Source organism: Geotrypetes seraphini, chromosome 1, assembly GCF_902459505.1.
Source record: "Geotrypetes seraphini chromosome 1, aGeoSer1.1, whole genome shotgun sequence".
Taxonomy (NCBI): Eukaryota; Metazoa; Chordata; class Amphibia; order Gymnophiona; family Dermophiidae; genus Geotrypetes; species Geotrypetes seraphini.
The window spans coordinates 448,980,778-449,003,092 of NC_047084.1; the positions used below are offsets into that span (position 1 = coordinate 448,980,778).

A 22,315-nucleotide genomic window follows, 5' to 3' on the forward strand; every position below is an offset into this window, starting at 1 on the left:
TCACTGCAGCTGCGGGGGGATGGAGATGAAAAAAAGGAAAGATGCCAGACCTCCTGGGGAGGAAACGCAAGGGGAAGACAGAGATGGAAGATAGATGGTTAGCACGGAGAAAGAAGAAATAAGAAGACCCTGATCAGAAGTCAACCAGAGCCTGGGACCAACATGATCTGAATAATGACCAGACAACAAAAGGTAGAAAAAATAATTTTATTTTATTTTTTGTGATTACAATGTGTCAGATTTATTTTTATTTATTACATGCATACATATTAACAATACTAAAACATGTTTCGACAGAACAAACACAATAAAAACATTAACAGTATCATTATTAAAACTTTCTTTCAAATTCATCCAACAAGATGGAAAGACAAAATCCCATAAAAACATTTACGGGACGGTAAGGCTTCAGCAGCAAATAGCATTAGCACATGAAGGCATTAACAAATAATTGTGTTTTCAACATTTTCCTAAAATTCAGTCTGAATACCAGGCAGCGCATTCCAAAGCTTGGCACCTGCTACAGACAGCATCTTTGCCCCAATCTTAACATGAGAGACTAACATCTTATCCTCCAAATTCAACTTCATGCTGTTTTCAGATTTGAAACGTGTATCCTACCAGAGCTGGCGTTAGACCACGAGCGTGAGCTAGGATTTAACAGAGAGAGGAAAAGTCTTGTTTGTTTATTTTGTTTACACCACATCACTAGTGTGGGTAGGAGAGGGCAAAGAGGGTGAAGAGGCTATAAAATAAACCCACCAGGATGTTTGAAAAAAACACCCAATTGGGCAGGAAAATCAAATCAAATCGAAAAATCGATTCAGTAGGCTGAATTGAATCAACATTTTTCTTGAATCGGGCAGCACGTCCACACTCTTGTAACCTATTTCTAACTGGTCTCCTACAATGCTGCCTCTCCCCCCCCCCCCCCTGCAATCTGCGCAAAACTCTGCTGCATAACTCGTCTGCCTACCTCGCTACACTCATGTCACCCCTCTCCTGAAATCACTTCACTAGCTTCCTATCTGCCTTTACATACAGTTCAAGCTCCTATTGCTGACCTACAAGTGTAATAATTCTGCTGGCCCTCAATATCTCTCCTCTGTTCTCTTTCCTTATACATCTCCCAGAGAGCTCTGTTCCTCAGCTAAGCTGCTCTTAGCTATACTCTTCTCCTACTGCCAATTCCAGACTTTATTCCTGTCATCTAGCTGCCCTCTATGCCTAACGTGACCATTTATTTTTTTCATCAAAAGGGGACACCTATTAATTGTCAGTCCTGCCTCCAATCCCACCCAAGCCCCCCAGTGCCTCCTTCCTATGTCCCTAGTGCCCCTTCCTATATCCTTAGTGCCCTCAGTGCCTCCTTCCCATGTCTTTAATGCCCTTTCCCATGTCCTTGGTGCCCCCAGTGCCTCCTTCCCATGTCCTTAGTGCCCCCAGTGCCTCCTTCCTATGTCCTTAGTGCCCCTTCCTAAATCCTTAGTGCCCTCAGTGCCTCCTTCCTATGTCCCCCTCACTGCCTTCCAGCCTTAGTCCCACCCCCTCCCCCGAAGCTAGCCTGCCTGCCTCCATCCCTGCTACGCCAAAGCCTGCCTGCCTACCTCCTTCCCTCCCTCCAGCTCCTGATTCAAACCCCCCCCAGTCCGCCGACACTGCCTGCCTACCAGCCTTCCTCCTTTCCTCCCTGCCATGACGATTCAACCCCACCCTCCCCATCCACCACCGCTGCACCTTCTTCCCGACATCAATTCTGACATCGGAGAGGAAGTTCCGGGCTAGCCAATCGCTGCCTGGCTGGCCCAGAACTTTCTCTCCGACATCAGAATTGACATCAGGAAGAAGGCTTCTGGGCGGCAAGAAGAAGGTGCAGCGGCGGCGAACCAGTGGTTTGAATCGGCGTGGCAGGGAGAGGAAGCGATCGCCAGTCCCATTGTCCCCGTGCACCACTTCAGGACACTGTCCCTGAAACGGGACATTTCGGCGTCCCGAAGCGGTGGGTCGGGAAAACGGGACGGTCGGTCCAATAATGGGACGGTCCCGTTGAAAACAGGATGTATGGTCACCTTACCTATGCCTGGAATAAACTACCTGAGTTTGTCTGCCACACCCCTTCCCTTATTTAAAAGCAGACTGAAAACTCACCTATTTGATATAGCCTTCAATCCATAACCCTACTCCCCACTGCCCACCAACCTAGCCAGCAGATAAACCATTCCCCTTAACTGTATCCATGGCATCCTGTTTGCCTGTTTAAATTGTAAGCTCCTTCAAGTAGGGACTGTCTTTTTTGTGACTCTGGACAGCGCTGCATGTCTGGTAGCATTATAGAAATAATTAATAGTAGTAGTAGTAAATTGAAGAACATAACATTGACTGGCCAATAAGATGACCAGATTGATCATCCAGATTTTCCTTTCTGTTTACCCATCACAGCTTAGCCAAATTTAACAAGAAAAAGAAGTCCTAAAATGCCATCTATGCTGAGAGCAGTCCAGGCAAGCATCCAGTCCTAAAGCCTTCTTGGATTCTCTCCCTAAGCAATTCCATTTTAATCATCAACTTCTACATGTTCCTTCCCTTCACCTTTGAGTCTCATAATGCTGTTTGTGCTTTCTCCTATCACTAGCTATTTTCTCTTCTATTTGCATCTTTGCTTTCTTGACTTCTCTCATCTTCTTGCTTTTCCAAAAACTGTTGCCTGTCTTCCTTTTTCTGTGATCTATTGCAGTTTATGAGCACTAATCTTTCCCCCTTACCTTTCTGGATACTTTTTTTTCTAGAACTATAGCTACTCATATTTCTTTTCCTTATATTTACTTTTCTAATAGGTTTCATGCTCTTACCATTCAGTTTTGCCCACTGCTTTTCCATTTCCCTTCAAAACTTCAAGGAGCGCCACTGGGACTGGGGCAGCGCATTCAGGCGCTTGGATGCAGCACAGTCACCACGGGCCACATAAACCGGCCAGGTGGGCCGGATTTGCCCTGTGGGCCTTGTGCTTGACATATGTGTTCTAAATAACACTAAAGCTGGAATGTCCCAATCAACATCCAGCAAATTTATCTACATATACTCATGAATTCATTCTTGCACTGTCTCTGCTGACTGTGTTCCATCTCATGTCTCTGCAGGTGAACCCCAACAGTATTGCAGGAAAAGATGGTCGGATCCGAGAAGGTGATCGCATTGTGCAGGTAGGGCAGATTTTGGAAATAAGTCCAAGTAACCTGTACAATGAGTAGGTTGTGGCATTCCCATTAATACTTTTGAATGCTCAACTCTCCAATCTAAAAACTCAAGACTGTTATGGTTAAGGGGCTGGAGGAGTTGCCGTACAGTGAGAGATTACAGAAACTGGGCCTCTTCTCCCTTGAAAAGAAGAGACTAAGAGGGGACATGATTGAAACGTTCAAGATTATGAAGGGAATAGACTTAGTAGATAAAGACAGGTTGTTCATCCTCTCCAAGGTAGGGAGAACAAAAGGGCACTCTCTAAAGTTGAAAGGGGATAGATTCCGTACAAATGTAAGGAAGTTCTTCTTCACCCAGAGAGTGGTGGAAAACTGGAACGCTCTTCCGGAGGTTGTTATAGGGGTAAATACCCTCCAGGGATTCAAGACAAAGTTAGACAAGTTCCTGCTGAACCAGAAAGTACAGAGGTAAGGCTATACTCAGTCAGGGCACTGGTCTTTGACCTACGGGCTGCCGCAGGAGCAGACTGCTAGGCACGATGGACTACTGGTCTGATCCAGCAACAGCAATTCTTATGTTCTTATGTTCTTTAAATAACTATTCCTTATCCTTTACAGATCAATGGCATGGAGGTACAGAATCGTGAAGAGGCAGTAGCCATATTAACACAGGAAGACAGCACTAATATCTCTCTGTTGGTGGCCCGGGCAGAGACAGAGGTGAGGGTCCCACTACAGTCTTTAAATCATCAGGTTGGCATAGGAAATGATTATGGTTTTGTTTATTAGATTCTTGATATACCACCTGTCTATAGCACAATCAAAGCAGTTTACATATTATATACTGGTACTTTCTCTGTCTCTAGTGGGTTCAAAAACTAAATTTTGTATCTGGGGCAATGGAGATTTAAGTGATTTTCCTAGGGTCACAAAAAGCAACAGTGGGAATTTAACCTGATTCTTCTGGTTCTCAGTCTACTGCACTAGCCATTCATCCACACCTATTAGCTGTTTCTTCTGTATTCCTGAGTCAGGCATTAATGACCTCATCCTAAGGATCAAATGGAGAAGCAATAATGACAGACATGCATAATGGTTCTTAGATTAGCCATATGGGTGGAAGTACAAAGAGAAACTCTTAATGAAGGTAACATAGAAACATAGAATATGACGGCAGAAAAGGGCCGACAGCCCAACAAGTCTGCCCAATCATGATCCCTTCCACCCTAGAGAAACTATCCTCTATCATACCTCTGTAGCGACCCCACATGTTTGTCCCATCGTCTCTTGAAGTCGAGCGTGCTACTAGCCTCGACTACCTGATGTGGAAGACCATTCCATCTATCAATCACCCTCTCAGTAAAGAAGTATTTCCTGGTGTCCCCATGAAATCTTCCTCCCCTAAGTTTTAGCGGATGTCCTCTTGTCACCGTGGGACCGTAAGAGTAAAGATTTCCTCCTCCTCCTCCTCGATGCAGCCCATTATGTACTTGAAAGTTTCTATCATGTTACCCCTTTCTCTGCGCTCCTCGAGTGAGTATAAGCACAGACTGTTCAGACGATCTTCATATGAAAAATCTTTAAGTCCTGAGACCATCCTTGTTGCCATTCTCTGAACTGACTCAATTCTCTTCACATCCTTTTGGTAATGTGGCCTCCAAAACTAGACGCAGTACTCCAGGTGCGGTCTCACCATGGATCTGTATAATGGCATTATAACTTCAGGCTTTCGGCTGATAAAGCTTCTTCTGATGCAGCCAAGCATTTGTCTAGCCTTTGCTGAGGCTTTCTCCACCTGATTTGCAGCCTTCATGTCTTCACGGATGATTACTCCCAAGTCCCTTTCTACTTCAGTTTTTGTTAAGTTTTCTCCATTTAGGGTGTATGTAGTGCAAGGATTCCCGCTGCCAAGATGCATCATCTTACATTTTTTGGTATTAAAGTTTAATTGCCAAGTACTGGACCATTGTTCTAGCAAAAGTAGGTCTTGTTCCATAGTGTTTTGCGCAGTTGCGCTGTTAGGTTCTGTTGCCCTGCCCACAACGTTGCACAACCTAGATGTGAAGGAGGGAAAAGAGAGGCTATGGACACAAGCTCTCTGATGGGAATCTGAGGGGACGTGCAGAGAGAGGTTCCTTGATGACAGACAGATAAGAAACAGGAGCGGATGCAACTGATGATGTTCTGATGATGATAGCTAGAGTAGAAGGAGTAAGGAGAGGATGCAGACAATGACACCCCCTGCTGAACCAGACAAGAAGAATTTTTATTTTTTTAGATTTAATTACAGTACTCACCTTTTGAAAACTTAAGTAAGAGGAACATTATATGTTCAGATACGGGTGGTAGGTCCCTTCTCCAGAAGGCTTACAACATAAGTTGTACGTCATGCAGTGGAGGGTGAGTGATATGCCCAAGGGCACAAGGAACATCAGTGAAAGAATTTAGATTTGAGCCCTAGCTTCCCTGGTTCTTAGCCCATTGCCTTAACCCCCAAAGCTACTCTAGAGGCTGACTGAAACCAATCTTTTATATTTTGGCCAAAACCAAACCCTCAATCAAATGTTGTGGTTCAGTTTCAGCCAAAACAGAAACTGTTAATGAAATTGTGTTGCAGCTCCCCACCCCATATACCCCCTCCCACCCCTGAACAGAAGCAGCTCACCTCTTAGGCCCAGCCAGCTCCCCTTCAAAGCCTAGCTTCCCCATCCCTCAGAACAAAGGTGTAGGATACCCATGTTCCTTTGAACAGGACCAAACCCCCACCCCACCCCTGGGCTTACTTTACAAGGGGGCAATGGCAATCTGCACTCATCCCTGATCCTACCAGCTCCATTGTCAACATGGCTGCTGGGACTTCAAACAGCAGTCTCGCAAGACTGCCTCCAGAAGTTCCAGCAGCCATGTTGAGATTGGAGCCGGCATGGATAGGCAATCAGTTCCACGCATGCAGGCTCCAATCTCAACTTGGCTGCCATGACTTCTGGCAGCAGTCTCGCAAGACTGCTACTTGAAGTCCCAGCAGCCATGTTGACCATGGAGCCTGCATGGGTAGGGCCAATTGCCTATCTATGCCCCCACTGCACCACCAATGCTTTTAAGGTAAGCTCAGGGGTGGGAGGTCTGAGGAGGCCTTAGATCTTGGACGGAATCTGCTTCTGGGGGCAAAGTTGAGACGGAGCACACAGGGGCTGCACCAGTTTCTTTTTCAGCTGAAAACACACTTGTATTTTTGGGCCAAAACTGAAAAAGAACCAAATTAGGATTTTGAGTCAGTTTTAGCACCAAAACCAAAACTGGAATTTGGTCGGACTCTAAGCTACTTCAGAAAACATTTGAAAGTTATGATAGTCCTCTTCTTTTCCCCATCAGCTCAGCAAACGTTGGAAGGACAGCGACAGAGATGACTTCCTGGATGACTTTGGCTCAGAGAATGAAGATGAGCTACGGACGCGAAAGCTACTATCCCCTTCCCATCGGCAGGTAAAGTACAGTGAATTTACATATAGAACAGCAGAAGCTGGTTAAGTCTCAATGGCCAAAGAAATACCACCCTGTTAAGCGGTTGTCTTTGGCTGACGAACTTAGCTCGCAAGCCGCTCAATATTGGTCATGACCTGCTATATTGCACAACATAGCCGGTCAATCCAGAAACCAGGATATTCAGCGTGAGATAGCTGGCTATCCCCTGCTGAATACTGGCAGATAGATGATTATGTGCTATTTAGACGGCCAGGAGCCATTTCTTGGCAGCTAAATAATGCTGAATATCAGGCCCAAAGAAACTGCAGTGGAAAATCCTAGAGGTAGAAATAGGGACAGACAGAGAGTGCAGAGAAGAGAAGATGATTTGGCAATCTAGAAAAATAGGAACTGATAAAGAATGAGAGGTACAGAGAAACAGAAAGAGATAGGGACAGATATTGACAAGTCTTTGGTGATTAAACAGCCTAGAGCACATTTGACATTTCTGGCCTCTTTTACAAAGCCGTACTAGCGGCTGTCCTTTAAATCTCTATGGGCTTCAGGGCCGTTAGCGCAGCGCAGCCGCTAGCACGGCTTTGTAAAAGAGGCCGTTCCTGTGAAATTCCCTAGTCAACAAGAAAAAAAAACCCAGAGATAAAGCTTTGCCCAATGAATATAATGGAGAAAGAACAGCAAAGAGGCAAGTGAAGATGTTCACTCAACCAAACCAAACCAAAACTTTAATGTGTAAATCTTGGTCCTGATAAGGATCCTAGTTTCGGCATATAAAATATGCCTTCCTCAGGGGACACTTGTTTTGAATCACATTAAATAAAGAAACAGTGAGGGCATCATATGAATAAAGGATAACCAACTACTGATAGAACAAAATTGTAAGAGAGTGGATTGAAGTTCTCTGCGTTTTTCACAAAGGAGACTCGAGCTATTTTAGTGCCAAGCGCTATCTATTAGCAAATTTTAATTTGAACGTATGTATGGAAAAACAACATTCTCAATCCTCTCAGATGACAATCAGATCAAGATGTAAAACAGACCCTAATTAGTTCTGAATGCAAGATTAATCTACCCTCGATTTCAGCAGTATCAGATCTGGATGATTCCATAAACCAATAGAACAATACTATAAATAAAACATTAGCTATAATTGTCCCTCTATAAGAGAAGAGATCCATTAAATCTTTAAAAATCCCCTTTGTATTATTCATACTTAAGTATTTTAAAAAGAGAGTGCAGAAAATTGGAGCAAAATTGGAAAAAAAAACCACCTCTAGGATTAATATCAGAGAAGATTTTATGAAAACAAAAGATAAATAAAGTATAAAAATGAGCTAAGTAAAAAAGATTACTATTCTAATTTGAGTGGAGCAACCATAATTGATCAAAAGAGGTTGTTCAAAATATGGAGGGAATTCAGTGACACAGCAACTAAACAACTGAACAAACTGAGCAACCTAATGCTAATTCCTTAGTAAACTACTTTCAAGATAAAGTTGCTTTGATAAGAGTCGAGTAACAAGCAGATTCAATCAATTTTTATGGAAAACTTAGAAACAGAGGCAAACGTGAATAAACGTTGATCCTCATTTGAACTGACTTTTGATGAAACTTGATCAATAGTAAAAAAAAAATTTTCAATCTTTTTGTGCATTGAGCTGTTGTCCAAATTATTTGTTGAAAAATCTACCTAAGAATATTGTTTTTTGGATTATGACTATGCTTAACAATGCTTTTGGGAAAGGATTCTTTCACCATTGTATTTGAGAGATTATTTTAACAACAATTACAAAGGGAACCAATCTAGATCTTTCTGTTGTGTCCAATTATAGACCAGTAGCTAGTATTCCTCTGTTTACTAAATTACTTGACACAGTGGAAGCTAAACAGTTATCCAACTATATTGATAAATTTCAGTTATATTTGTTATCTCAATTTGGTTTCAGAGCACTACATAGTACTGGAACTTTTATTGATTCTTATATCTAAGGTTAGAACTGTGCTAGCTGCAGGTTCTCAGATTGTATTATTGCAGTTTGACCTGTCAGCTGCATTTGATATGGATAATCATAGTCTACTACTTGACAAACTTGTAAATTATAGGTATTACAGGGCTAGTACTAGATTGGTTCAATAAATTTTTGTGTAATCAAAGCTATATAGGGCTCCTTTTACAAAGCCGCATTAGCGGCTTTATCGCACGGGACTTTTCATCACGCATTAACCCCCGCGCTAGCTAAAAAACTATCACCTGCTCAAGAGGAGGCGGTAGCAGCTACCGCGGCCGGCAGTTTAGCGCGCATTAAACCACTAACGCGACTTCGTCAGAGGAGCCCATAGTTAAGATGAAGAGAGAGCTATCCAAGACCTGGCAAGCACCCTGTGGTGTTCCTCAGGGCTTGCTACTCTCTCTCCAATTTTGTTCAATCTGTTTATGGGTTCTTTATAATATCTTCATTTGGAGGACAATGAATATTGCTGCTCATATGCAGATGATGTTTTCATTTTGGTGCCAATGTCAAAGGCATGACAAACCCAGGTCAAGATATTAGTGTGTATAGGAAAGTTGAAACACTAGGCTTTAACATTTAAGCTAAAGTTAAATGCAGCCAAAGGAAATATCCTATGGTTTTCCAATCGATTGGAATTTTTATCCAAGGTTATACCACTCAGTAAGAATGTCATTCTAAAGGCAAAATGGCTCTCTAAGTTATTAGGGATTATCTTAGACTCCTCATTGTCCTTTGAGGCTCAGGTTGATTATCTGTTTATCTATAAATCATATTTAATGAGCAGCCAATAGTTCAATAGAACAAAATACTTCTAAAATAATCACATAAAACATCACAAAAAAAGAGAAACATAATGTTGTACCAAATACTGACCTGTTCCATTAAAGGCTGTAATACATATAATATATTCCATATGAATCCTACCCTACTCTCCCAACCCATCCCTCCATCCCATCCTCCCATTAGAATTCAAGATGTGTGATTTCCATAGAATCAAGTTCAGTAAATGGAATGCTTTCAGATTTTCCTTTGCAAGAGGCATCCAACAATTCTAACTCTCCCTTTCATCTAGAAAAAGAATTAAAGGAATTAAGATCTTCAGTCAATCTCTGGCTTTTAAATTTTCTCAACTATGGAATGAACTTCCCTTAATTCTGAGGAGCCCCAGTTCTTTCCAATCTTTCCGCAAACTTCTAGAAGCTTTTCTTTTTGCCAAACATTTTGAAAACTAATCTCTTTGAAACTTTTGCTATTACTTTCTTTAGTTTTTATTTAATCATTGTAAACTTTCTTTAGTTTTTATGTAATTGTTGTAAACCGAGTCGAGCTTCCTTAGGTTGACGAACCGGTATATAAAGTTAAGCTTTAGTTTAGTTTAGGTGGAAAGGAGTTCCATAAAACATGCCAAGTTTGAATGAAACGTTTATTGGGTAGAGTCAAATTTCCAAATTTAAGAATGCTCCAATTTCAATAAGGTTGTCATTTGCCGTTTCCACTGTTGCAAATTTGGTCCTTGGGAATTAAGCCAACAGAGCAGTATTACTTTCTTCCCCATTAAAATTGCTCATTTCAGAAAAGAGGTAAAACTCCTGGGAGTGGGCTTCTGCAAAGAAATATATATACCCAGGACCAACTTTCCTTCACATTTCCAGAGAGATGGGACCACAGACAATAAGTTGTGCCTGAAATTTTGTATCACTGGGCAGTGCCAAAACATTTGGCCTAAGGAAGCTGCGGGTGATTTGCACTTCAGACAACAATGTGTCTGCTTGATACCACCAAGATATGCTCTCTGAGGTGAGATATAAAGACATAGGGCAAATTTATACAATAGTTCTCACCCATTGGCATTATCTATTATTTTACAAATGGCCAAGATATGAGCATGAAACAGTGCATAAATAAGATCGAAGTTCAAGTCCTCTTTCCAGCCCATGCATACAACCCATAATTCAATTCAGTGGTGGTATTGTTTAAAGCCCTATGATGATAAGAAAGAGGAACTTTATTTTGTGCTTTCAAAGTATATACAGATGCTAATTCCTCCTGTACATCTTCCGTGAGATTACATTACATTATAGATTTCTATTCCGCCATTACCTTTCGGTTCAAAGCGGATTACAAAAAGAGTTATGGAAGGAGGGTTACAAAGTTAGATCAGAGATCATTTTCAAGAGAGGGTTAGGTAGGATCAGGGGTTAGGAAGAGGATGGTAAGAAGGAAGTATTCGTGGTATTAAGCTTTATTCAGGGATTTCTTGAAGAGTATAGTTTTTATTTCCTTTCTGATCTGTCCATGTCAGACCTGCTATATAGTGTTTCAGCTGCAAATAAGAAAAGAGGTCAACAGCAGGTATTGAAATTCCTGTTGAAGCAGTTCAGATGATTTCATCTTGCCTTTATCAGTCAATACGTGGATCAAATATTTAATCCCCTTATTATCCAATCAGAGAAACACCGGAGATATAGTCCCAGGTAGAAACTCGGGATTATGGCAGAAGTCTAAATATGGTGAGGTTTTCACAGAGAATTTATGTCTTTTAGAGTTCCAATGCCAAACCGAATCGCAGATGGCAAGATGTGTGATTTCTGCAAAACCTTCAGCAAGCTTTGTCCCAAGGAATGTAGAAAGTAGCTAAAGCACACTTACTGTAACAGGTGTTATCCTGTTACAGCAGGCATGTGGTTGATGTCATCCACGGAGCCCCAGTACAGACGGTACTAAAAGTGTACTATCACTTTAAGTTTTAAGAAACTTCATGACTGCCCACACCGCGCATACGCAAGTGCCTTCCTGCCCGACATATGCTCATGGTACCTCAGTTCTGTAAGCAAGCTAAGAAGCTAACCAGGGGAGGCAGGTGGGTTGTGAGAATATGTGCCTGCTATCCCTGGATAACACCTGTTACGGTAAGTAACTCTGCTTTATCCCAGGACAAGGAGGCAGCATATTCTCACAAGTGGGACTCCCTAGCTTACTACAGTGGGAAGAAGGGAGTGTTGTCCAGTAAGAGAATAAATTTTATAAAACTGGCCGAAGTGACCATCCTATCTGGAAAGGATTCCAGACAGTAGTGAGGTGTGAACATGTGAACTGAGGGCCAAGTAGTTGCCTTACAGATGTCATCTATGGAAGTGGAATGCAAGAAAGCAACTAAAGCTGCCATAGTTCGGACTTTATGCTATTACGTGACCCCTGAGCTGCAGCCCAGCCTTAGTATAGAAGAAGGCAATACAGGCTGCCAACCACATGGAACAAGTGCTCTTGGTTACAGGAAGACCCAAACTGTGAGAGTCCAAGAGGAGGAACAGCTGAGGAGATGTTGTATGTGGCTTAGTCCATTGAAAGTGATAAGCCATGGTTCGTTTACAGTCTAAGGTATGAAAAGCTGTTTCTCCAGGGTGAGAAAGAGGCTTGGGAAGAAAGTGGAAGCACAAATGATTGATTCAAATGAAATTCCATGACTATATTCAATAGGAATTCAGGATGGGAGCAGAGAACTACCTTATCCTAGTGGAAAGCTTAAAATATGGGTCCAACACCAACACTTGAAGGTCACTCACTCGATGTGTACAAATGATGGGGATTAAAAAATATGACTGTCAAAGTGAGATATGCAAGATGAGAAGAAAAAGACATTGACTGAAATGGAGGCTTCATCAGTTTTGGAGAGAACAGTAAGACTGAAAACCACCGGAAGCATTTTGAGAGGTGGTTAGATGTTGAAAATCCTTTCCTAACACTGGGAACACAAGGATACACAGTCAGCAAATTATTGTTGACTGGCATGTCGAAAGTTCTGATGGTACTAAGAGGAACTCTGATTAAAGAAGTTTTAAGATTTGAAGTTTTAAGATCTGAATTGGATAAGTGGAGGAGGAAATCCTACCTTGAATATATGGAGGAGGATGGCGCATCCTGATGATGAAGAGTACACCACGATGAAAACCGTGTCCCCTTCTGTTAGAAGCCTTGCTATGTCAACGGTTTTCTGGTTGTATCCAACATGATTTTGACAGGATCTGAAGATCAGCAATTGCTGAGGCTATCCCAGGAGGTATCAAGCTGCCAAGTACAATGACTGCAGATTGGGAAACCCAGTAGAAAAGCATCTACCTCTAGATGATTAAGAGAATTGTCTTGAACTGAAGTGAGGCAGTGCACAAATAAGTTTATCTGAGGAGTTCCCCAGAAGAGAGAACCCCTAACATCAGGCGAAAATAAGTATCCACTGATGTGGTGAAGAAGTCTGCTGAGTATGTTGCCAGGGTATTCTGTGTTCCTTGAACATAGAGAGCTTTTCGAAATATGTCTGAAGCAACTGCTCAGGTTCACTCCTTCCTCCTTGGTGTATACAAAAGGGAACTTGAAGGGAAGATACTGTAGTGAAAAAACTGCAGAGTAGTAAGCATCGTTCTGAATTCCAAGGGGTGAAAGTGGAACTTCTGCTGCTGAGTAGAGCTGCTGTGGACAGGTACGAAGAGTCTAGCCTCCTCTAAAAAATTTGACGAAGCGATGAAAATGAAGCAAGAGCTGGAGAGTAGTGAGACTCCAGGAACCACTAATGTGTTCCACAAGGAAGACTTGTGAAGAGAATAACATGGATTGCAGATGTCATGTGAGGCAATAGTAACATCTTTCTATTGGTTATATGGACAGAAGGTAAAGACTTGATTGCAAAATCAAACCTGTCATTTCTGAGTTAGGATTGAATCATGTCAAGCAGGGCTCCTATGAAGTTTAGAGCTTGAGAGGGTTAAAGTTAGGGTTTTTAAAAAAGCCACTTTGAACTCTCAGTGCTGAATAGAATAACATAGAGTTAGAGTCAAAACTATGAGGCACTTTGTGAATACTTTAAGAGAGTATGCCAGGCTGAAGGGCAGAACTTTGTAGTAAAAAAGTAGATGGGCTATTCAAAACCACAGAAACAGTTCAGATGCAGAATGAGATATGACGTCTTAACAGGGATTATTGAGGATCTGAGCAATTGGACACAGAGAAACTTTCTCAAACTTGACAGAAAACAAAACATGCTGTGGTTTGGAGACTATAACTCACTACCACACACAGAGCTGATGCTGGTTATAGGAGAGAAGCTGGAAATTGACAAAACATCTAAAATACTAGGTGTTATTCTAGACTTGCCTGACTTTCAGAGACCAGATTGATTCCCTGGTCAAAACATTCTTTTCTAGGGTTAGACAATTAAGAGCAATAAGATCCACCCTAACCCAGACCAGTTTTAGAATAATTGTACAGGCTGTTCTGCTTCCATATTTATATTATTGTAATTCCATATATAACTATATCACTGAACGGGAATATAAGAGATTGCAACTGCTTCAGAAATACAGAAGCTAGACTAATTTTCTGATTAGGCTGGTCTGTTACTGGTTGCCAATGAGAAAGAGAGTTCAATTTAAGATAGCTTGCATGGTCTACAAGGCAATATATATGGAGAGCGGAATGGGATGATTCATTGTGGTCATTTCATCGTGGGACATCTCAACACAGCCACGCTGAATCGTCCTTTCCACGATGAACCACAATGAGTCGTGCCCTGGTGCCTCTCCTGTTCTCCGCCCCCCCTTCCTTCTCCCTTCCCAGTGATGCCTCTTCTCTCTGCCCCACCTGCCCCCACCAGTTCCTCTCCTCCTCTCTGCCTCCACACCCCCCCCCGCATACCTCTTCAAAAATTCACCAGAACATCTTCCACCCCCTGTTCGGCCAGCCTTGGTTCCTTTCTGATATCACTTCCTAGTTGCAGGAGCAGGACTTGACATCAGAGGAGAGATAAGGCCAGCATGAGCAGAGGGTTGAAGGTGTTGCTTGCACCAACAGGTATGCAGACCAGGGGTGCGCACCTACCTTGGGGGGGCGGAAATGGGGGTGGATAGCCCCTCCAAGAGGTCAGGTATAAAGGGTGCTCCTACTTTCGGGTGTGTGGGAAGGCATACCCCCCCCCCCCCAAGAAGTCAGATGATTCATCATGGCCAATTTAGCGATAAAACGGCCATGTTTAATCAGTCATGATAAATCGTCCTAGACCCTATGGAGAGAACTCTAGTGGACTAGTATCAGAAATTAAGGTCACACATTCTTCTCATAGCTCAAAAACAACACAATGCCTCAGACTGGCCTTCTCTTAACCCCCAGCAAGATAAAGTTATTCAAATCTACCTTCGAATTCCAGAGCCCCAAAGTTTGGAATAGCTTACCGCTGAGTTTGCGCCAGCTCCCCTCTTACTACAATTTCAGGAAGATGCAGAAGACATATCTTTTCTCCTTGTAACTTACTTGAGATGCATCCTTTTAAATCTTAAGAACCTCATTGTGATCTCAATTGATTATTCTACAACTCTTTTGTAAACCGCAATGATTCCTAACTGAAATTTGCAGGATAAATACCATACCATACGGTTTCTTATAAGTGCAAAAATTACAAATTGTGAAATCACCCACTATATTCTTCAGTATAACTAACTACATATAATGTAGACAAGAGTGCTCAGAACCATTCAGATGATAAATGAATATCACAACGGGGTGAATCCCCCGAAAAAAAAGTGTCTTCAATGTTCAATCATTGCACTTTATAATTTGAATTGGTGAAAACTCTAATATTCAAGATGTGAAACAATGCAAAATAATTTTCTATGTACTCATCTTAGTGAATCTGAATCTTCCAGGTTCTGACGCGTTTCGCCAGACCAGGCTTCCTCAGAGAATCCACACGTAAAGTTTTTCAAATTTATGTGATCTTTTGTTCTTCCCTACTTGCTTAAAGATTTATAGCGTTTGGGTATCCTGCAATGGTATTTAAATGGCCAGATCAGGCTCCTAGCCATTTAAACTGCATGCCCAGAACTAACTGGATATATGCAGCGACTGTAATCATATTTTCCTAGAGAGGGTCACATATAGCGACATTATCCATATATTCAGTGCCATCACCTATCTGTATAAATGCTTCAGGTAGAGTTTTTAAAAATGCGATTGCCACCACTGCTAATTATTGACCTGTTTATTTGTATAAAGTAAAATACATTTTATAATATGGAAATCTACATATAAGTGATGCAGAATTTTCTTTCTTTAGAATCTCCCTCAAAGCTGCCACAGGTAACTGGGGGCTGTGGATATAGATATAAATAAAGGAGGGTGGACAGATGAGACCAGGACGAGAGGAAAGGAAAGATGCAGGTAGATAGAGAGGGAATGTGATTCAGTTCCAAAACAAAGAAAACAAAGCTAGCAGAACAATAGAGCAGTGGCAGTACTGTTTGCACATTCCTTGCTCCTGTTCTTTATTTCTAACATGTCTCGCATAAGGAGAAAGGAAGAGAGGAAAGGCTGGCATACAGAAGCAAGATATCTCACCGCCTTATTAACTGTTCTGAGGAGCCACATTATCCTTTACCCCTCAGCTCATTACTAGAGAATGGCACGGTGGATGTTACCTGCGGCTAGCCGCAAGTAGCCGCGAGTAAACTGCCAAAACGGTGGAGGGGGAAAGGTGCTCACCGCAAGTGAATGGCCTTGTTCCCGCAGTTAAGGGAGGGAATGCACGCAGTCACCAATCGCGCGCGGCCCCCCTCCCTCCTTCCTACCTACCTGAATCTATCTATCTCCCTCCCTCCCCCTTACCTTCACGGCGCATTTTAAAGTTTGAGACTTGTTAAAATCCACCGGAGCGTATGTGCAGTCGCGTGAATGTGTGGGCAGAAGCTTCTCCTCTGACGCAACTTCCGGTTGCATCAGAAGAGAAGCTCCCGCCCACATATGCACACGATTGCATGAATACTCCGGCAGCTTTCAACAAGCTACTCAAACCTTAAAACGCACCGCGAAGGTAAGGGGGAGGGAGGCAGATGCAAGGACTGCGCTAGGGGTGCCAAAGGGCAGTGAGGTGGTGAGAGGGAAGGGTGGATGCTACGGGGATGGGGATGGGGCGGTGAAGGGGATGGTAGTCCGGTGACGGGGCAGTGAAGGGGACAGATTTTTCCCTGTGTCAGTCTCTACTCATTACAACTGCAGCTTCATTTTCACGGTGGATTCTTTTCTACAATCATTGCCAGCTTCATAAGTTGAGAGTGCACACCTTTTCTCCCCCTTTCCACTAAACCACTGCAAATTGTTTCACAAAGAATCATCAAACTAAAGCTCAGATCTGTTTCAGTCCTTGTCCCTTCTTTTTCCTTCTGGTTTCTCTCCTTTCCAACATCCCATTGACAAAATCATGGCATACTATAAATGAGGCAAATATATCTCTACACTCACTTTTCCCCACCTGACTAAAACATACACACTTACTTGAAGCAAGACCAATAGGCATTTGCTTCAGTTGTATGGAATATTCTCACAGGGGAAAGTCTGAAATAGCATGAGGTAGAGAGTTGAGTAGCCTGCTTCTACACAGCTGATTGCTATACTGGTGGTGGAATGAAAGCAAAGTATTACTTCAGGTCTAAGGAACTGACAGAAGAAAAGTGCAAACTCAGTTCATCTCCCCTCTCCTCTAGTAAATCCTGGAAAAGGGGAGAGGTAGAGAATAATTCATAATTATCTAGAATTTGAAATTATAAGGCTTAGTTGTATCTTTGCATATTTGGTCACTCTTGGCTATAATGTCATAATCACCCATGTAACATGAACCAGACGGATATTAAATTGTGTCAGAGGTCATCCAGTATATTTTATAATTATAGTTGTTCCCAGCATAGCAAATTTGGCTCAGTATTTCTAAAGCCCTGTTTCCTTCTATCTTTTAGGCTGAGGATGGCCAGGGACTGCATGGCACAATGACAGCACTGAGCAACAGCCAGGAGCTGGACAGTGGTGTGGGGCGAACAGATGAGAGCACACGCAATGAGGAGAGCTCTGAGCATGACCTGCTGGGTGATGACCCCACCAGTGCTAGCACCACCAATGCTACCAACACACCGGGCAGCCAGCGTCGGCTCCATCTCAAGGGTGGTGGTGGTGGAGAGGCATTGCAGAGTCGTGATTTCCATTTTAGCATGGATTCACTGCTGGCTGCTGATGCTGGGCTGACTGATGAGGCATATGAGCGCTACCGGGAGCTTCTGGAGATCAAATGCCATCTGGAGAATGGCAATGAGTTGGGGTCCCTGTTCCGCCGAGGCCGGGCTCTGGATGTAAACCGTAATGAGAGCCTAGGCCATGAAGTAGCTATGCTAGAGGAGGAATTGCGCCACCTAGAGTTCAAGTGCCGCAACATCTTGCGAGCACAAAAGATGCAGCAATTGCGAGAGCGCTGTATGAAAGCCTGGCTGTTAGAGGAGGAAGGCCTGTATGACTTTGGGGGTGGCACAGCTGGAGGCCCACAAGCACATGAGCTCTCTGACATTACTGAACTGCCAGAGAGGTCTGATCGGGACAGCACCAGTGCCTATAATACTGGGGAGAGCTGCCGCAGCACCCCACTGGTAACAGAGCCTACACCAGAGAGTCCACTTAGGAGAGTGACTGATACCATCTTTCGCCACAGCCCAGAAAGGGCTGTCTCAAACACAAATCTCAACTGGGCACCACAAAAGACCTCACTCCCTTACCCAGGAAGCCCTGAGGGGAGTCCAGCCAAATTCCGCTGCTCAATCTCCCGTGGAGATGGGGAAGGACGCCGCCACTCTGAAGAGCGGATTCGTCGCAGCCCCAAAGTAGCCCATGTAGGAGCCCTAGAACGAGCAAACAGAGAGGCGAGCCCTTATCTGTCCAGGCGCCACCGTTCTAGCAATGGGCAAGGCCAGTTGGGTGAGCGTTATCAGAGCTGCCTGCAGCTTGCACATCAACATTCTCTGGAGGACCTGGAACAAGCTCCCATGAGTTTGGTCAGCATGTGCAAAGACTCCTTGGGCACTTCTAAAGTTCCCCCACAGCCCGAGCCACGTATGGAATGGAAAGTAAAGGTGCGCAGTGATGGCACACGGTACGTGGCCAAGCGACCTGTCCGGGACCGTCTTCTTAAGGCCCGAGCCATGAAAATCAAAGAGGAGAGAAGTGGGATGACCACTGATGATGACGCAGTGAGTGAGATGAAGATGGGGCGCTACTGGAGCAAGGAGGAACGAAAGCGGCACCTGATGCGGGCACGAGAGCAGCGGAAAAGGCGGGAATTTATGATGCAGAGTCGACTGGACTGTTTGAGGGAGCAACAAGGTGCAGAGGGCAAGCCAGAGCTCAGTATCATCAGCCTCAGCCATCGCAAGACCATGAAAAAGCGTAATAGGAAGATCCTGGACAACTGGATTACCATCCAAGAAATGCTGGCTCATGGCAGCCGGTCAGCTGATGGCAAGAGGATCTACAACCCTCTTCTTTCAGTGACTACTGTGTGAGTTGTCTAGACCTTCCACCCAAGCTAAGCCACAGAAGATCATTACTTTTAAAGAATATCAAAAGTGGATATTCACTGTTCCACCATCTTACAGCCTCTCTGAATGCCACAAAGTGGAAGGGAATATCAGTTCAACTAACAAGCTGTAGCACATAAATAAACTTTGTCAGGGTTTAGATTTCCAACTTTTTTAGAATTTAAATAAAGCTGTCAGGTGAGACCCTTCCATCCTGGAACTGGTTTGCAAGAATTTTTTGGGATTTCCCATTGACTAATGGAGGGTGGTGCTCCACAAACAAATAAGATGGGTGTGAAGTGGGAAGGTTGGTTCTCTAAGCACAATATGAATACTGTTAACAATAGCAGTCTAGTAGTCATAGACTGCAAAAGATGGGTGATGTGTTTAAGACCCTTTCCTCTTTCTCCTTCCCTGCCACTTCCCGTTACATGTTAATGTTCTTCTGCTTAAAAGAAGATATGCCATCAGACGCAATGGGACTTGCTCTTCCTTGAGCATTGAGCTAAATGCCTAAGACTTTAGACTCTCCATTAGGAGATTCCACAGCTCAGCACAGTTGTTCTTTTAGCTGTTGATTTTGGGTTTTTGTTGGTGCTTGCAATATAGATGTGAGATTTTTTTTCCCAATTCATTTTGTCTGATCATTGCTGCTGAGAGTTTGGGGTTTGTCATGAGGAATGGGAGGGGTAAAGACAGGGGAATATCAATACATAAATTAATAATAAATAATGTTATTATAAGAATGTATGTGCTCAGCACTCACCAACAGCATTATTCATCATTACCAAATCACTTAGAGAATAAATCACTTATCTATTCCCAATCATTATCAGTTCAAATCACTTGAAAAAAGTTGCTTATCTCAACGTGATACATCACACTAATCTTCTAAGTGATCTTGGTTTTTTTTTATAGCTACAATCCTTGTATTTTTCCAATAATTCAACAAGTTTAATAAACTGTGCCCATCCATAATCTGTATCCCATATGTGATTCTAGCCAATATCCTCTTAAAATGGTCTGTACTTTAGTTAGAACAAGTCTCATTTCTTTTCTTCCTCGACTTGAGTTTCACTAGCTTCCTTCAGGAGGAAGAACAATCCATCTAAGAAAATATGTAATATATAATTGAAAACCCTTCTAAATCATCATATCATCCTCAAACACATATAATTTGTATTTGGTAAGCCACTGTGTTTATACTCCTTTTACAATGATGGGTGCTGTTTTCTTATATTTCCCTCCCCCCCTCCAAAAACTGACACTGCTCTCCTGCACACCCCTCCCTGAAGAACAGAGCTGATTTCCTGCATGCCTCCCCCTACCAATACTGATCTTCTGTATGCCCCTCCCTCGATGACCAGGGCTGCTACACTAACCTGCACTCTATCCTGCCGCTCCTACATTCTCCTTACCAGCTCCTGCACTCAATAAAGACCTCAAGTAGCTGTTGAGTTAAGGCCTCTCTCCACCGATGTCAATGCTTTGTTGTCAGCCAATGAGGGTCCTTCAGCAACTGTGCATGTTCAAGGCCTGCAAGCTCCTGCCCCCTCCGAGGTTCTTGGAGAAGGTGGGAGCCGGCAGGCCTAGAGCATGCACAAATTCTTATGTTCCCATACCAGATCAGCATATATCGCGGCAGTAACAGCATTCTTCATTGTTATGAAATCAGCTTTCTTGAACACCAACAGTAAGTCTCTCTGTCTCCAAGGATGTTGTGCAAGCAAATGTCTTTCAACAGATACTGAAATTATACCAAATTCTTTTGCCGGCACAGTCCCACAGGTAGCCGAGTTTAATTACAGAAATTGGAGTAGTTAGAGATAGAGATCTGAAAGTTAATAGGAGGGTGGGGTGCAAGATTCAAGGTTTATCTAGGGTGCCCAATACCTTGCAGTGGCTGTTTGGGTGATAGGCATTTTAAAAAGTTAGAATTTACTTAACGTATATACCCTGTCTCTGACACCTATGTTTTAATTACTGATTCAGGGGTGCAGTAATATTAACTTGCATTTCTGGCCTAGTTTGGGTCTTTGGTGCTGTGGCAGCATAGCTCCTCCTGAATACTGTTGAACGTGCCTGGAATTATGAAAATTAGACTGCCCAGAACCTATAGAAGTTCACAGTCTGAGGTCCAGCAGAAATTGTGGCCAGTGATCTGCCACACTGCACACTGGCCATCAGATCATCCAGACCCTTTCTGAACACCTTGGAAGTGGAATCTCCCGCCCATTGCCTGATCCAGAGCATTCTGTGGGCTGAAATCAAATAAGCCAAGACTTTGCTCATGACTTTGATGATGTCGTAGACAGTACCAGCTACATATCCACCCCTTCTAGCATAAGCTGAGGCAAAGGCTCATCCTCTACCAGGGTGAGGTCTTGCATCTTGGTATGACAAGCGTGTGCCACAAAAGAGGGTGCTGCAGCTGCTTTGATCCCTACAGTCAAAGCTTCAAATTGCCTTTTTAGGACCACATCCACTCTGTGATCCTGCGTATCCTTTAATATTACACCTCCCTCACTTGGTACCTGAGCAACCAAGAAATCCATCTTAAGCTGAGCGAACATCTGTTGACACCCCTGTACCATAAGATACAGCCTAGACATTGACTTGACTACCTTTAAAGAGCCCTCAGGAGCAACCCAGTGTTCTATGACTAAAATACTCTTATCAGGGTGCCATGGAAAAGACGTGGGCTGCGCTCTCACTCCACTCAGGGGCCTGCTGGGGACCAAACTTTAACTCCTGCAGGGCATCATTAATGAGATCTAATAGCATTAGGGCTTGATCAGCTGGCATACTGTGTGATCCTCCCATTGGTCAAGGGCCACCACTGCTTCCTGTGCATTTGCTCCTGTTTGCGATCCTATATCTCCCAGCAGGGAAGACTTGCTCATTGACACCAAGGGCATACAAAATGATCCCTTGCCCTCCGAATCACTGTCAGAAAGGTTCACAAGACCCTGGTCAGCCACTGCCAATGACTTTGATGCACTCAGGGAGCCCAAGCCCCCTTGCATGACATCTGGTTCGCTGCCAGACCTCATATGATGATCCCAGCTATCCAAATAAGCTCTCCACATCAAATTAACAAATTCAGGAGGAAAGGCTTTACTAGGCATCACTGAGTCCCTTGGCTCTGTGGCTTCCACACTCTTATGCTTAGGTACACCACTGTTCCGGAACTCTGGGAGGGATTTTCTCTTAGTAGATATGCCCCCCCCCCCCTCCACGAGGTTCCTCAGCC

General features: G+C 43.4%; 1 protein-coding gene across 1 annotated transcript in view; it reads left to right on the forward strand.

The window, feature by feature from the left end:
• Positions 1 to 19,608, forward strand: part of PDZD4 (PDZ domain containing 4) — a 157,227-nt gene extending 137,619 nt beyond the window's left edge. The window contains exons 5-8 of the mRNA XM_033920789.1: positions 3,138 to 3,200; positions 3,816 to 3,917; positions 6,570 to 6,680; positions 17,461 to 19,608. Of these exons, the coding sequence (XP_033776680.1) occupies positions 3,138 to 3,200; positions 3,816 to 3,917; positions 6,570 to 6,680; positions 17,461 to 19,047 (1,863 nt within the window). The 3' untranslated portion in view covers positions 19,048 to 19,608. The remainder of the gene's footprint in view (positions 1 to 3,137; positions 3,201 to 3,815; positions 3,918 to 6,569; positions 6,681 to 17,460) is intronic.
• The last annotated feature ends 2,707 nt before the right edge of the window (positions 19,609 to 22,315 follow it).